General features: G+C 46.0%; 1 protein-coding gene across 1 annotated transcript in view; it reads right to left on the reverse strand.

Annotated features, from left to right (window-relative positions):
- The window catches only part of LOC120026204 (microtubule-associated protein 1B-like), a 39800-nt gene extending 23621 nt beyond the window's left edge, over positions 1-16179 (reverse strand). The window contains exons 1-2 of the mRNA XM_038971027.1: positions 15996-16179; positions 12725-12826 (exon numbers count right to left, since the gene is read on the reverse strand). Coding sequence (XP_038826955.1) covers positions 12725-12826; positions 15996-16179 — 286 coding nt within the window. The remainder of the gene's footprint in view (positions 1-12724; positions 12827-15995) is intronic.
- Positions 16180-17202: the final 1023 nt, after the last annotated feature.

Here is a 17202-nt window from a genome sequence, read left to right on the forward strand (position 1 = left end):
TGCCTAAGAACACAGCCATGAATAAAGAATGGTATCAACACATCCTCCGAGAGCAACTTCTCCCAACCATCCAGGAACAGTTTGGTGACGAACAATGCCTTTCCCAGCATGATGGAGCACCTTGCCGTAAGGCAAAAGTGGTTCGGGGAACAAAACATCAATATTTTGGATCCATGGCCAGGAAACTCCCCAGACCCTAATCCCATTGAGAACTTGTGGTCAATCCTCAAGAGGCGGGTGGACAAACAAAAACCCACAAATTCTGACAAACTCCAAGCATTGATTATGCAAGAATGGGCTGCCATCAGTCAGGATGTGTCCCAGAAGTTAATTGACAGCATGTCAGGGCGGATTGCAGAGGTTTTGAAAAAGAAGGGTCAACACTGCAAATATTGACTCTTTGCATCAACTTCATGTAATTGTCAATAAAAGCCTTTGACACTTCTGAAATGCTTGTAATTATACTTCAGTATTCTATAGTAACATCTGACAAAAATATCTAAAGACACTGAAGCAGCAAACTTTGTGGAAATTAATATTTGTGTTATTCACAAAACTTTTGGCCACGACTGTACATCGTTGTCAATGCCACCATATTAGCCAACGTCATCGTCAACATAGCTACTAGAACTAATGTGTTATCACGAAGTACAGTGTACAGCAAGCAGTTTAGCAGTTACACCGACAGGGCCGGTGGCAATAAATAAATAAAAACTAAAGCTTACCTTGACTTGGAAGAGTTCCAGTGTTGGATAGCCAGCCTGCTCTGTTTGAGCCTGGTGTTTGAGTAGGCTAAATTAGCTAGCTAAGTAAGTGAAAGTGAAAAGAATAGAATGAAATATAGCTTTCTCTCTCTCTCTGCTGTTTCCCCTTAATTTTTGAAGAAATTAATTTATTCAAAACTGTTCAACTATTGTGTTTCTCTCTGTCAACTACTCACCACATTTTATGTACTGCAGTGCTAGCTAGCTGTAGCCTATGCTTTCAGTACTAGATTCATTCTCTGATCCTTTTATTGGGTGGACAACATGTCAGTTCATGCTGCAAGAGCTCTGATAGGTTAGAGGACGTCCTCCAGAAGTTGTCATAAGTTTACTGAAGGGGCTAAGAACCTTGAGCCTCCTAGGTTTTGTATTGAAGTCAATGTACCCAGAGGAGGACAGAAAATAGCTGTCCTCCAGCTACATCATGGTGCTACCCCACAGAGTGCTGTTGAGGCTACTGTAGAACCTCATTGCAAAACATTGTGTTTTAATCAGTTATTTGGTGACGTGAATATATTTAGTGTAGTTTTATGTAAAAAATAATATATTTTTTAAATGTTTCACTTTTTTATTTCAGAAATTCACTGAGTAGGATGGTCCTCCCCTTCCGCCTCCGAGAGGCCTCCACTGACCTCTACCCACCCTGCCACTGAACCAAATGACAGACAATCACAGACAATGGAGTGATTAAGACTTAATTGAGTTGTTGCCTGCAGCTCATATTCTCTATCAAGGACATAATGACATGCAGATTAGCCTAAAGATGAGTGTTATTCATCTAATGATAAAAGGCCTAATTTGACTAAAAGCTATAAACAAAAAAACTAAGTGGCTCCAAATAATGTCCTCTCACATTCAACTGCGTTTCTTTTCAGCAAACTTAACATGTGTAAATATTTGTATGAACATAACATGATTCAACAACTGAGACATAAACTGAACAAGTTCCACAGACATGTGACTAACAGAAATTGAATAATGTGTCCCTGAACAAAGGGGGGGTCAAAATCAAAAGTAACAGTCAGTATCTGGTGTGACCACCAGCTGCATTAAGTACTGCAGTGCATCTCCTCCTCATGGACTGCACCAGATTTGCCAGTTCTTGCTGTGAGATGTTACCCCACTCTTCCTCAAAGCCACCTGCAAGTTCCCGGACATTTCTAGGGGGAATGGCCCTAGCCCTCACCCTCCGATCCAACAGGTCCCAGACGTGCTCAATGGGATTGAGATCTGGGCTCTTCGCTGGCCATGGCAGAATACTGAGATTCCTGTCTTGCAGGAAATCTCGCACAGAACGAGCAGTATGGCTGGTGGCATTGTCATGCTGGAGGATCATGTCAGGATGAGCCTGCAGGAAGGGTACCACATGAGGGAGGAGGATGTCTTCACTTTAACGCACAGCGTTGAGATTGCCTGCAATGACAACAAGCTAAGTCCGATGATGCTGTGACACACCGCCCAAGACTATGACGGACCTTCCACCTCCAAATCGATCCAGCTCCAGAGTACAGGCCTCGGTGTAACGCTCATTCCTTCGACAATAAACGTTAATCCGACCATCACCCCTGGTTATACAAATCCACGACTCGTCAGCGAAATGCACTTTTTGCAAGTCCTGTTCGGTCCAGCGATGGTGGGTTTGTGCCCATAGGCGATGTTGTTGCCGGTGGTGTCTGGTGAGGACCTGCCTTACAACAGGCGTACAAGCCCTCAGTGCAGCCTCTCTCAGCCTATTGCGGACAGTCTGAGCACTGATGGAGGGATTGTGCGTTCCTGGTGTAACTCGGGCAGTTGTTGTTGCCATCCTGTACCTGTCCCGCAGGTATGATGTTCGGATGTACCGATCCTGTGCAGGTGTTGTTACACGTGGTCTGCCAATGCAAGGACGATCAGCTGTCCACCCTGTCTCCCTGTATTGCTGTCTTAGGCGTCTCACAGTACGGACATTGTAATTTATTGCCCTGGCCACATCTGCAGTCCTCATGCCTCCTTGCAGCATGCCTAAGGCACGTTCACACAGATGAGCAGGGACCCTGGGCATCTTTCTTTTGGGGTTTTTCAGAGTCAGTAGAAAGGCCTCTTTAGTGTTCTAAGTTTTCATAACTGTGACCTTAATTGCCTACCGTCTGTAAGCTGTTAAATCAAATCAAACCTATTTTTTAAAGCCCTTCTTACATCAGCTGATATCTCAAAGTGTTGTACAGAAACCCAGCCTAAAAGCCCACACAGCAAGCAATGCAGGTGTAGAAGCACGATGGCTAGGAAAAACTCCCTAGAAAGGCCAGAACCTAGGAAGAAACCTAGAGAGGAACCAGGCTGTGAGGGGTGGCCAGTCCTCTTCTGGCTGTGCCAGGTGGAGATTATAACAGAACATGGCCAAGATCATCAAATGTTCATAGATGACCAGCAGGGTCGAATAATAATAATCACAGTAGTGTCTTAGTGTCTTAACGACCGTTCCACAGGTGCATGTTCATTCATTGTTTAAGGTTCATTGAACAAGCATGGGAAACAGTGTTTAAACCCTAAAGTTAAAGTTATTTGGATTTTTACGTATTATCTTTGAAAGACAGGGTCCTCAAAAAGGGACGTTTCTTTTTTTGCTGAGTTTATTTGAGGAATTTCAACAAAAAAATAATGAAATGGGACAAAATAAAATGAACCCATATGAGCTCATTTTTTAAGTCCTTTGATAAGCATTAAATTCAGTCGATATTAAAGAGCAGATTAGATTACACTGGCTGACTGACTGAGCATCTCCTCAGGCAGACAGACAGAGAGAGAGAGAGATGCTTATGCATCGAAAGTGAAAGAGGAAACCATCCCTCCCTGACAGACATAGCCAGTATTGCTGCTTATGTATCGCTGACTCTTTAAGTCTCTGTTTTCACCATATTCCACTGAATTCATCCCTCTCTTCTACACTTCATCCATCCATCCCTCTCTTTCCTCCCTCCCTCTCTCCACCACTCCATCCCTCCCTCATTCCCTCTATCTTCCCTCCTTCTTTTATTGTGAGACCCAGGCCACTGGGGAGTTAATCTCTCTATCCTTACCTTCCTACCTCCATCCGTTCATCCCTCCTATATATCCCTCTCTCCCTCTCTCCTTTATTCTGAAGCCCAGACCCAGGCCACTGGGGGGTTCATCCAGCTAATTACCCAGGAGTCTCCTCTGCATCTGCATCTGAGCCGCGTTGCATGGCAACAACACACACAGAGAGGGAGAGGGAGAGAGGGAGAGGGAGAGGGAGAGAGGGAGAGGCTGTTTGGAGGAAAGAGAGAACCGGGAAGGATGGAGGAGAGAAAACAAAAACGGGGGACAAGGAGGAGGGCAGAGTGTACCTCAGAAGAACAATGAAAGTGTCAGGGTTGTGTGCGGCGAAGTAGCAGAGTCAAATGCAGGACACAGGTGTTGAGCGAAACACAAAACGTTTACTCAAAAATCACAGCAAAATTCCACAAAGGGAATAATTACAAAACATCATAAGAAACAACAACAACCTCTAACGTAACAAACAAACCGAAACAGTCCCGTGTGGCGTAACATACACAGAACTGACACAGGAGACAACCACCCACAAACAAACAATGTGACACCACCTACCTTAATATGATTCTCAATCAGAGGAGATGAAAACCACCTGCCTCTAATTGAGAACCATATCAGGTACCCATTAAACCAACATAGAAACACAAAACATAGACTGCCCACCCAAACTCACGTCCTGACCAACTAACACATACAAAAACTAACAGAAAACAGGTCAGGAACGTGACATAACCCCCCCCTCAAGGTGCGAACTCCGGGCGCACCAGCACAAAGTCTAGGGGAGGGTCTGGGTGGGCATCTGACCACGGTGGTGGCTCAGGCTCTGGGCGAGGTCCCCACCCCACCATAGTCAATCCCAGCTTACGTCTCCCCCTCAGAATGACCACCCTCTTACTCCACCCACCTAATTTAAGGGGCAACACCAAGATAAAGGACAGCTCCGGTACAAGGTAGCTCAGGACAGAGAGGTAGCTCAGGACAGAGGGATAGCTCAGGACAGAGGGATAGCTCAGGATAGAGAGGTAGCTCAGGATAGAGAGGTAGCTCAGGATAGAGGGGCAACTCCGGACTGAAGGGCAGCTCCGGACAGAGAGACAGCTCTGGACTGAGGGGCAGTTCTGGATAAATGGCAGCTCTAAGCTAAGGGGCAGCTCATGGCTGGCTGACGGCTCTGTACGCTCATGGCTGGCTGACGGCTCTGGACGCTCATGGCTGGCTGACGGCTCTGGACGCTCATGGCTGGCTGACGGCTCTGGACGCTCATGGCTGGCTGACGGCTCTAGACGCTCATGGCTCGCTGACGGCTCTGGCTGCTCATGGCTCGCTGACGGCTCTGGCTGCTCATGGCTCGCTGACGGCTCTGGCAGATCCTGGCTCGCTGACGGCTCTGGCTGCTCATGGCTCGCTGGCGGCTCTGGCAGATCCTGTCTGGTTGGCGGCTCTGGCAGATCCTGTCTGGTTGGCGGCTCTGGCAGATCCTGTCTGGTTGGCGGCTCTGGCAGATCCTGTCTGGTTGGCGGCTCTGGCAGATCCTGACTGACGAATGGCTCTAGCGGCTCCTGACTGACGAACGGCTCTGACGGCTCGGGACAGACGGGCGGCTCTAATGGCTCGGGACAGACGGATGGCTCAGACGGCACTGGGCAGACGGATGGCTCAGACGGCACTGGGCAGACGGATGGCTCAGATGGCGCTGGGGAGACGGATGGCTCAGATGGCGCTGGGGAGACGGATGGCTCAGATGGCGCTGGGGAGACGGATGGCTCAGATGGCGCTGGGGAGACGGATGGCTCAGACGGCGTTGGGCAGACTACAGACTCTAGCCGACTGAGGCGCACTGTAGGCCTGGTGCGTGGTGCCGGAACTGGAGGCACCGGACTGGAGACACGCACTTCAAGGCTAGTGCGGGGAGCAGGGACAGGGCACACTGACCTCTCAAAGCGCACTATAGGCCTGGTGCGTGGTACCGGCACTGGTGGCACCGGGCTGAGTGCACGCACATCAGGACGAGTACGGGGAGAAGGAACAGTGCGTACAGGGCTCTGGAGACGCACAAGAGGCTTAGTGCGTGGTGCCGGAACTGGAGGCACTGAGCTGGAGACACGCACCATAGGAAGAGTGCGTGGAGGAGGAACAGGGCTCTGGAAACGCACTGGAAGCCTGGTGCGTGGTGTAAGCACTGGTGGTACTGGGCTGGGGCGGGAAGGTGGCGCCGGAAATACCGGACCGTGCAGGCGTACTGGCTCCCTTGAGCATTGAGCCTGCCCAACCTTACCTGGTTGAATGCTCCCCGTCGCCCGACCAGTGCGGGGAGGTGGAATAACCCGCACCGGGCTATGTAGGCGAACCGGGGACACCATGCGTAAGGCTGGTGCCATGTAAGCCGGCCCAAGGAGACGTACTGGTGGCCAGATATGTAGAGCCGGCTTCATGGCACTTGGCTCAATGCTCAATCTAGCCCTACCAGTGCGGGGAGGTGGAATAACCCGCACCGGGCTATGCACACGTACAGGAGACACCGTGCGCTCTACTGCGTAACACGGTGTCTGCCCGTACTCCCGCTCTCCACGGTTAGCCTGGGAAGTGGGCGCAGGTCTCCTACCTGCCCTTGGCCCACTACCTCTTAGCCACCCCCCAAGAAATTTTTGGGGTTTCTTCTCGGGCTTCCTTGCTAGCCGCGTACCTTCATATCTGCGGTTTTGGGCTTGATTCTCCGGCTTCCAGCCTTGCTTCCTTGCTGCCTCCTCATATCGCCGCCTCTCTGCTTTCGCTGCCTCCAGCTCAGCTTTGGGGCGGCGATATTCTCCTGGTTGAGCCCAAGGTCCTTTTCCATCCAGCTCGTCCTCCCAAGTCCAGTAGTCCTGTGTATTCCACTGCTCGAACATACGCTGCTTGGTTCTGATTTGGTCCGTGATTCTGTCAGGGTTGTGTGCGGCGAAGTAGCAGAGTCAAATGCAGGACACAGGTGTTGAGCGAAACACAAAACGTTTACTCAAAAATCACAGCAAAATTCCACAAAGGGAATAATTACAAAACATCATAAGAAACAACAACAACCTCTAACGTAACAAACAAACCGAAACAGTCCCGTGTGGCGTAACATACACAGAACTGACACAGGAGACAACCACCCACAAACAAACAATGTGACACCACCTACCTTAATATGATTCTCAATCAGAGGAGATGAAAACCACCTGCCTCTAATTGAGAACCATATCAGGTACCCATTAAACCAACATAGAAACACAAAACATAGACTGCCCACCCAAACTCACGTCCTGACCAACTAACACATACAAAAACTAACAGAAAACAGGTCAGGAACGTGACAGAAAGCCAAAAGCTTTTCATGCTCAGTGAAGTGAAAGTAAAATGGTTATAGACCCCTGCTTATCGACTGCTTAGCAGCACTGTAAAAAGACAGCCCACTGGTTTAGGGTTTACATCTGTATGTATCATATGTGAGGTTTATTTGTAATCTACAGTTTCTTATTATGAAATGAAAAATATTCCATTGATGTGGAGAATATTCATCTACTTAGGACACTCCCACGTCACTGACATCACAACACCATTTGCTTGACATGGGTGATCAAATCAAATTAAATATGCAAACCTCTAGGTATGTAAATATACAAACTGCTGATTCACCAGCTGTCGGTTGACAATGACACAGCCCATGGTCAGAGAGGTGAGCTCGTACAGGCGCACACACACACAGCCCATTGGCACTAATATCTTCAAATCAACAACTCTCTCCTACACTGAGATCAACACCCGTCTCCTACCTCTCTCCTACACTGAGATCAACACCTCTCTCCTACCTCTCTCCTACACTGAGATCAACACCTCTCTCCTACCTCTCACCTACACTGAGATCAACACCTCTCTCCTACCTCTCACCTACACTGAGATCAACACCCCTCTCCTACCTCTCTCCTACACTGAGATCAACACCCCTCTCCTACACTGAGATCAACACCTCTCTCCTACCTCTCACCTACACTGAGATCAACACCTCTCTCCTACCTCTCTCCTACACTGAGATCAACACCCCTCTCCTACCTCTCTCCTACACTGAGATCAACACCTCTCTCCTACACTGAGATCAACACCCCTCTCCTACCTCTCTCCTACACTGAGATCAACACCCCTCTCCTACACTGAGATCAACACCTCTCTCCTACACTGAGATCAACACCTCTCTCCTACCTCTCTCCTACACTGAGATCAACACCCCTCTCCTACACTGAGATCAACACCTCTCTAGTACACTGAGATCAACACCTCTCTCCTACACTGAGATCAACACCTCTCTCCTACACTGAGATCAACACCCCTCTCCTACCTCTCTCCTACACTGAGATCAACACCTCTCTCCTACCTCTCTCCTACACTGAGATCAACACCCCTCTCCTACACTGAGATCAACACCTCTCTCCTACACTGAGATCAACACCCCTCTCCTACCTCTCTCCTACACTGAGATCAACACCCCTCTCCTACAGTGAGATCAACACCCCTCTCCTACCTCTCTCCTACACTGAGATCAACATCTCTCTCCTACCTCTCTCCTACACAGAGATCAACACCTCTCTCCTACACTGAGATCAACACATCTCTCCTACAGTGAGATCAACACCCCTCTCCTACACTGAGATCAACACCCCTCTCCTACCTCTCTCCTACACTGAGATCAACACCCCTCTCCTACCTCTCACCTACACTGAGATCAACACCCCTCTCCTACCTCTCACCTACACAGAGATCAACACCTCTCTCCTACACAGAGATCAACACCTCTCTCCTACAGTGAGATCAACACCTCTCTCCTACAGTGAGATCAACACCTCTCTCCTACACTGAGATCAACACCTCTCTCCTACAGTGAGATCAACACCTCTCTCCTACAGTGAGATCAACACCTCTCTCCTACAGTGAGATCAACACCCCTCTCCTACACTGAGATCAACACCTCTCTCCTACACTGAGACCAACACCTCTCTCCTACACTGAGACCAACACCTCTCTCCTACACTGAGATCAACACCTCTCTCCTACACTGAGATCAACACCTCTCTCCTACACTGAGATCAACACCTCTCTCCTACACTGAGATCAACACCTCTCTCCTACACTGAGATCAACACCTCTCTCCTACACTGAGATCAACACCTCTCTCCTACAGTGAGATCAACACCTCTCTCCTACACTGAGATCAACACCTCTCTCCTACAGTGAGATCAACACCTCTCTCCTACAGTGAGATCAACACCCCTCTCCTACACTGAGATCAACACCTCTCTCCTACACTGAGATCAACACCTCTCTCCTACAGTGAGATCAACACCTCTCTCCTACACTGAGATCAACACCTCTCTCCTACACTGAGATCAACACCTCTCTCCTACAGTGAGATCAACACCTCTCTACTACAGTGAGATCAACACCCCTCTCCTACACTGAGATCAACACCTCTCTCCTACAGTGAGATCAACACCTCTCTCCTACAGTGAGATCAACACCTCTCTCCTACAGTGAGATCAACACCTCTCTCCTACAGTGAGATCAACACCTCTCTCCTACAGTGAGATCAACACCCCTCTCCTACACTGAGATCAACACCTCTCTCCTACACTGAGACCAACACCTCTCTCCTACAGTGAGATCAACACCTCTCTCCTACACTGAGATCAACACCTCTCTCCTACACTGAGATCAACACCTCTCTCCTACACTGAGATCAACACCTCTCTCCTACACTGAGACCAACACCTCTCTCCTACAGTGAGATCAACACCTCTCTCCTACAGTGAGATCAACACCTCTCTCCTACACTGAGATCAACACCTCTCTCCTACACTGAGATCAACACCTCTCTCCTACACTGAGATCAACACCTCTCTCCTACAGTGAGATCAACACCTCTCTACTACAGTGAGATCAACACCCCTCTCCTACAGTGAGATCAACACCTCTCTCCTACAGTGAGATCAACACCTCTCTCCTACAGTGAGATCAACACCTCTCTCCTACAGTGAGATCAACACCTCTCTCCTACACTGAGATCAACACCTCTCTCCTACACTGAGATCAACACCTCTCTCCTACACTGAGATCAACACCTCTCTCCTACAGTGAGATCAACACCCCTCTCCTACAGTGAGATCAACACCTCTCTCCTACAGTGAGATCAACACCTCTCTCCTACACTGAGATCAACACCTCTCTCCTACACTGAGATCAACACCTCTCTCCTACACTGAGATCAACACCTCTCTCCTACACTGAGACCAACACCTCTCTCCTACAGTGAGATCAACACCTCTCTCCTACAGTGAGATCAACACCTCTCTCCTACACTGAGATCAACACCTCTCTCCTACACTGAGATCAACACCTCTCTCCTACACTGAGATCAACACCTCTCTCCTACAGTGAGATCAACACCTCTCTACTACAGTGAGATCAACACCCCTCTCCTACAGTGAGATCAACACCTCTCTCCTACAGTGAGATCAACACCTCTCTCCTACAGTGAGATCAACACCTCTCTCCTACAGTGAGATCAACACCTCTCTCCTACACTGAGATCAACACCTCTCTCCTACACTGAGATCAACACCTCTCTCCTACACTGAGATCAACACCTCTCTCCTACAGTGAGATCAACACCCCTCTCCTACAGTGAGATCAACACCTCTCTCCTACAGTGAGATCAACACCTCTCTCCTACACTGAGATCAACACCTCTCTCCTACACTGAGATCAACACCTCTCTCCTACAGTGAGATCAACACCTCTCTACTACAGTGAGATCAACACCCCTCTCCTACAGTGAGATCAACACCTCTCTCCTACAGTGAGATCAACACCTCTCTCCTACAGTGAGATCAACACCTCTCTCCTACAGTGAGATCAACACCTCTCTCCTACACTGAGATCAACACCTCTCTCCTACACTGAGATCAACACCTCTCTCCTACACTGAGATCAACACCTCTCTCCTACAGTGAGATCAACACCCCTCTCCTACAGTGAGATCAACACCTCTCTCCTACAGTGAGATCAACACCTCTCTCCTACAGTGAGATCAACATCTCTCTCCTACAGTGAGATCAACACCTCTCTCCTACAGTGAGATCAACACCTCTCTCCTACAGTGAGATCAACACCTCTCTCCTACAGTGAGATCTCTCTTAGGAGAGAGGCGTACTGTGGGTCGTACTGTGCAATAGAGACAATATTCCTTACTAATAAAAGCAATGTTCACAGTGTAATTACAATGAAATAACATGTAGGTTATTAGTATGACATAAGGTCAAAAAAATGGGACCTCTTGTCTGTTCCCAGTCAAGGGCACCCTGCCCACCAGATGTCCTGCTAGCTATAGACTCATTAGTCCATTAGGACTACTCCTTCACTGCCCACACTATAGGGACACGGCAAAGCTCACCACTGACACTGCAGATCCAGGGATACATAATACAATCTCAGACAGCTCAGAGATCACACACTGTACACTGCTGGGGGTTACTGAACCTAGTAACTAACCACAGTACAGAGAGAGAGAGAGAGTTAGAGGGTGTGAGAAAGAGAGCGAGACAGAGGGAGTGAGAGCGAGACAGAGAGGAGTGAGAGAGAAAATGGGACAAACACCAAATTGAGACTGCATGCAGAATTCTGCAAAAATATCCTCCATGTACAACATAGAACACCAAATAATGCATGCAGAGCAGATTTAGGCCGATACCCGCTAATTATCAAAATCCAGAAAAGAGCCGTTAAATTCTACAACCACCTAAAAGGAAGCGATTCCCAAACCTTCCATAACAAAGCCATCACCTACAGAGAGATGAACATGGAGAAGAGTCACCTAAGCAAGCTGGTCCTATGTTCACAAACACAAACACACCCCACAGAGCCCCAGGACAGCAACACAATTCGACCCAACCAAATCATGAGAAAATAAAAAGATAATTACTTGACACATTGGAAAGAATTAACAAAAAAACAGAGCAAACTAGAATGCTATTTGGCCCTAAACAGAGAGTACACAGTGGCAGAATACCTGACCACTGTGACTGACCCAAACTTAAGGAAAGCTCAGACTATGTACAGACTCAGTGAGCATAGCCTTGCTATTGAGAAAGGCCGCCGTAGGCAGATCTGGCTCTCAAGTAAAGACAGGCTATGTGCACACTGCCCACAAAATGAGGTGGAAACTGAGCTGCACTTCCTAAACTCCTGCCCAATGTATGACCATATTAGAGACACATATTTCCCTCAGATTACACAGATCCACAAAGAATTCGAAAACAAACCCGATTTTGATAAACTCCCATATCTACTGGGTGAAATACCACAGTGTGCCATCACTGCAGCAAGATTTGTGACCTGTTGCCACAAGAAAAGGTCAACCAGTGAAGAACAAACACCATTGTAAATACAACCCATATTTATGCTTATTTATTTTCCCTTTTGTACTTTGACCATTTGTACATCATTACAACACTGTATATATACACATAATATGACATTTGTAATGTCTTTATTATTTTGAAACTTCTGTGAGTGTAATGTTTACGGTTAATTTTTATTGTTTATTTCACTTTTGTATATTATCTACCTCACTTGCTTTGGCAATGTTAACATATGTTTCCCATGCCAATAAAGCCCCTTGAATTGAATTGAGAGACAGAGAGAGAGAGCGAGAGCGAGAGAGAGAGAGAGAGAGAGAGAGAGAGGGAGTGAAAGAGAGAGGGAGTGTGAGAGAGAGAGAGGGAGGAGAGAGAGAGAGAGAGATGTTCTCTGAAATTGTAAAGAAGTGATGTACAGGTGAATATCCTTTGGTAAACATGCAAGATTGCATTGTCACTTCTTCACATTTTTGTGCTTGACCTTACCTCGTACATCTGCAGAGAAACGGGCTGAATGTCTGGAGACAAAGAGCTTTAGTTCCTGATCCAGGTTACAGTCGATGAGGTTGGTGTCCCATGAGCGAATCCCTGCACAGAAAACAAAACAATCAATGGAAAGAATGACATGAGTGCAGAACCCACTTCATCCATCACTAGACTAGCCTGGCAGAGGCTGGCACACAATCGATATTCCCCATAGATTTTGCATCAAGGGCCTTGGCTTTGGCTTGTAGCAGGCAAAAGGTCCAGATTTTTTCAATTCATGAGTCTCAATGTCACCAGCATCTATTCAAAGTTGGTCTCACTCTTCCATTTCATTGGGTCTGTCCTGTAATGAACATGTACCATTTGGCATGAGAGAGGAAATCTATAATAGGAAATATCTATAAAGTGCTTTAGCTTTAGTTTGCCAGGGGCTGCGGGTGGTGCTGCTAGCCAAGGCTGAGTCATAACCTGGGTTCTGTTGTCATCTATCCTCTCTCCATGACACTGTTACTTACTGTAATGAAACTGGGTGTGTTTAAACTCTGATGAACTTTATTGGAAAATAGGAACATTTCCTGTGTTGCTAAAATACAATTGCAAAGCAACACCAATGCAAGGCTACTAACTTGACCCAATTCAATTCATAAAATATTACAGATAAAATCAATATATCATATATACAGTGCCTTTAGAAAGTATTCACATGTGTTACAGCCTGAATTAAAGTGGAATTATGTTTAAAAAAAAATCTAAATCGTGCGGGGGGAAAAACAACAAACATTGAATATCCATTTGAGCATGGTGAAGTTACTAATTACACTTAGGATGGTGTATCAATACACCCAGTCACGACAAAGATACATGTGTCGTTCCTAACTCAGTTGCCAGAGAGGAAGGAAACCGCTCAGGGATTTCACCATGAGGCCAATGGTGACTTTAAAACAGTTAGAGGTTAATGGCTGTGATAGGAGAAAACTGAGCATGGAACAGGACCATTGTAGTTACTCCACAATACTAACCTAAATGACAGAGTGAAAAGAAGGAAGCGTGAACAGAATAAAAAGATTCCAAAACATGCACCCTGTTTGCAACAAGGCACTAAAGTAATACTGGGAAAAAAATGGCAAAGCAATTAACTTTTTGTCCTCAATACAGAGTGTTATGTTTGGGGAAAATCCAATACACCACATTACTGAGTACCACTATCCATATTTTCAAGCATAGTGATGGCTGCATTATGTTATGATATGCTTGTATGATTAAGAATACTTATGTAAATTAGATATTGTTATATTTCATTTTCAATCAATGTTAACATTTCTAAAACATGTTTTCACTTTGTCATAATGGGGTATTGTGTGTAGATGGGTGATAAAACATAGTTTCTGAAGTGGCTATATATAAAAAAGAATCAATGTAATACAAGACATTTAGAACAGTGCAGTTAAAAAATTGTTTTTAGGAGAATAATAATGTGGAACATGATTCAACAGGAGAAACAATGCCTTCCTAGAAGATAACGAAGGATTACTGGAACTGTTGCTGTTGTGTACAATTCCTCTGATTGATATTTGACTTGACATGAGGTCATGGCACTATCAACCCATTCAAATCACAGATATTTAATAGTTCTCACATAATAAGCTACCTAACACAATAATTATTATAACAATAATAATGTTTCAAAACAAAAGTGTCGTTTTTCCTTTAAAAAAGCATTCATTCATGGCGTAGTAGGTATATGATCATATTTGCTATAATAACAATTAGCCTATATGCCTGAAAACCTACTTTGCCCTATCTAATAAACATAACCGGTAATTGAATGTTTCACATGGACTAAATTATGAAAGCTTTATTAATAGTGTGTTTATACTGTAAACAAAAAGGACAGTAGGAAAATCATAGCATGAATTTTCAAAGACATCATTCCTTTGAATTAGGCCTCAGCAGGTTTTTCATCCTTTGTTCCAACATTTTATGAAACATGGTGCCGTAATCCGCCCACATATTTTGTTCTTCCGCCCACACATTTTGTTCTTCCGCCATAGTTTCTTCTTGTCATACCAACCTGTGTCCCCAGAAGCCTGTCAATCAGAAACGCCCTTTGTGTTTGAATAGCGCTCCCTACGACTTTCCGTAGGGACCGCAGTGCGGAGTGGGCCACGCCTACATGCCGGTGTCGGATGAGAGAGAGCTGGATGCGGAAACAAGAAAGTAGGGATGGGGATGGGATGGGTCCCGCTGGGGCGGGCACGGTGGGTGATTTAAGATGCAGCAGCAAGAGGAGGGTTATCACGCACGTAGACAAAGCAACATCGTGTTCAAAATACAGTACTATTGGAGTGCCCACACCTGCCAATAAGTAGCCTACACCATCCTTTGTTGTTCTGTAAATGGACACAGTGAAAGAAAAGCTGTCTCAGTAATTGAGAATGCACAGTGTAGACGAGGCTATTTAACACCGAAAAATATGTATATATTTTTTTTATGATTTACGCATGGGTAGAAGGGACAATAGGCTTGGACCCCTTTATAACAATAGGCCTATGTATACATTTCTGACAACGAAACAACGGATGCACCACACCAAAACAAGCAGACGCTAGGTGTTTCTCAGGGGTGGTCGATACCCTCTCACTGGTGCGCATCACATCTCAATAAAAATAATGTCTTATTGACGCACAATAAGAATGCTGAATCATTCTCGGCATCTTTACCACGGGTGGCTGATTTAAAGCAACACTGCAGAATAGATTGTGTTATGGAAAGGTGTAGCCTGCAGTCCTTATATAGAATGTGTATGGAGACAGGGAGAAAAGGTGCGGGGGAAGGTTGTTGGGGTGTCGACGGATGCCATCTGTTTGATTTGCGCTTCCCACAGATTTGCAGATACCCCCCTGGGAGGGGCTGTGCGCGCAGCCAGCAATATCACATCACTTCAACAACAACAAAATCATTACGTTTTCCATTCAGGTGGGCTATTGCTTTATAGCCTAATGCCTATGGAGGTCGATGTATCCAAAATGAGATTGTATTATACATAAAGTAGGCAGCCTAAGTTCAAGGTTACAAAACATCACATCCAGACTTGGCGCACGATGTGGTTATTTTCACAATATTCCAAATAAGAATAGAAGGTCGGCTATAGTTGTATGACAAAGCATTCAACACATAAAGTGATGATTGTGCTGCTACCACCTAGGCTGTGGATAGCTTACAGCACCTCCTCAACACCGGGCAAGGCTGGAGCATCCCTCTGTCTTCTTACCTTTTTCTATATCCGCAATGGCACACTTCAAGTGATCCTCCGTGACAATTTCTCCAATAACCACAAGCAGGTAAAATTTGTTGTCGTCAAAACGGTGCGAGAGACTCGTGGACATTGGGGATGCCATAACGTTGCTCGAGCTGCTTAAAGTCTCAATGTCTGCAGATTCCACAAGCGTCGCCATCCTCGCTTACACGGGACAACACACACCCCTGTCTAGCTACGGAAATGAGAGGAAGTCACCAGACGCCGTGAAAGGAGTGGTCCTGCGTTTTATACCCCTAGACATTGTGTCATGATCAGTAACCAGGGGAGGAGAGGGCTCACAGCTGACGTCATCCGCAGCGAATCAAACTCCCCGGAAGCTGATTAGCGGGAGATTGATGAATCCCCAAAATGTTTTGGTGTAGGCCTAATTTTCTATAATCAAATTTCGTGCCCCCTCTCATTTTGGTAAGTGCCATGACTATTTTATATGTTTGAAGATCTGTTAATGCAGGTGTAGGCCTATTGATATTGGCCAACAAATGTTTTAGAAAGGATATAAGTGTAATATCTTAATTGTACTATTTTCTCTCTTTCTTTTTCTCTCTCCGTCTCCCTCTCTTTCTCTCTGTGTGTATGAAAGTGTGTGTGTGTGTGTGTGTGTGTGTGTGTATGTGTGTGTGTGTGTGTGTGTGTGTGTGTGTGTGTGTGTGTGTGTGTGTGTGTGTGTGTGTGTGTGTGTGTGTGTGTGTGTGTGTGTCATGGCAGTTTTATGTAGAATATCTTATCATCTCAGTTATGATCCATTGGTTCTGCCTTAGGTACTGTGCTTGTCTCTGTCTGCGCTGTCACTGCCCTATACTGGCTGCTGTCACAGAACCTGTCATTCCCACAAATACCAGGATGATGAGTAGGTAAGCTAAGCTCTCCTCTATCAGCACCTTCTGCCCTTTACTTTCATTTATGTGCAAGTTTACTACTGAATTGATAAGTGATATGTCACATACAGTACCAGTCAAAAGTTTGGAGACACCTACTCATTCAAGGGGTTTCTTTATTTTTAATATTCTCTACGTTGTAGAATAATAGTGAAGACATCAAAACTATGAAATAACACATATGGAATCATGTAGGACCAAAAAAGTGTTAAACAAATCAACATCTATTTTATATTTGACATTCTTCAAAGTAGCCACCCTTTGCCTTGATGACAGCTTTTCAC

Source organism: Salvelinus namaycush, chromosome 31 (genome assembly GCF_016432855.1).
Source record: "Salvelinus namaycush isolate Seneca chromosome 31, SaNama_1.0, whole genome shotgun sequence".
NCBI lineage: Eukaryota > Metazoa > Chordata > Actinopteri > Salmoniformes > Salmonidae > Salvelinus > Salvelinus namaycush.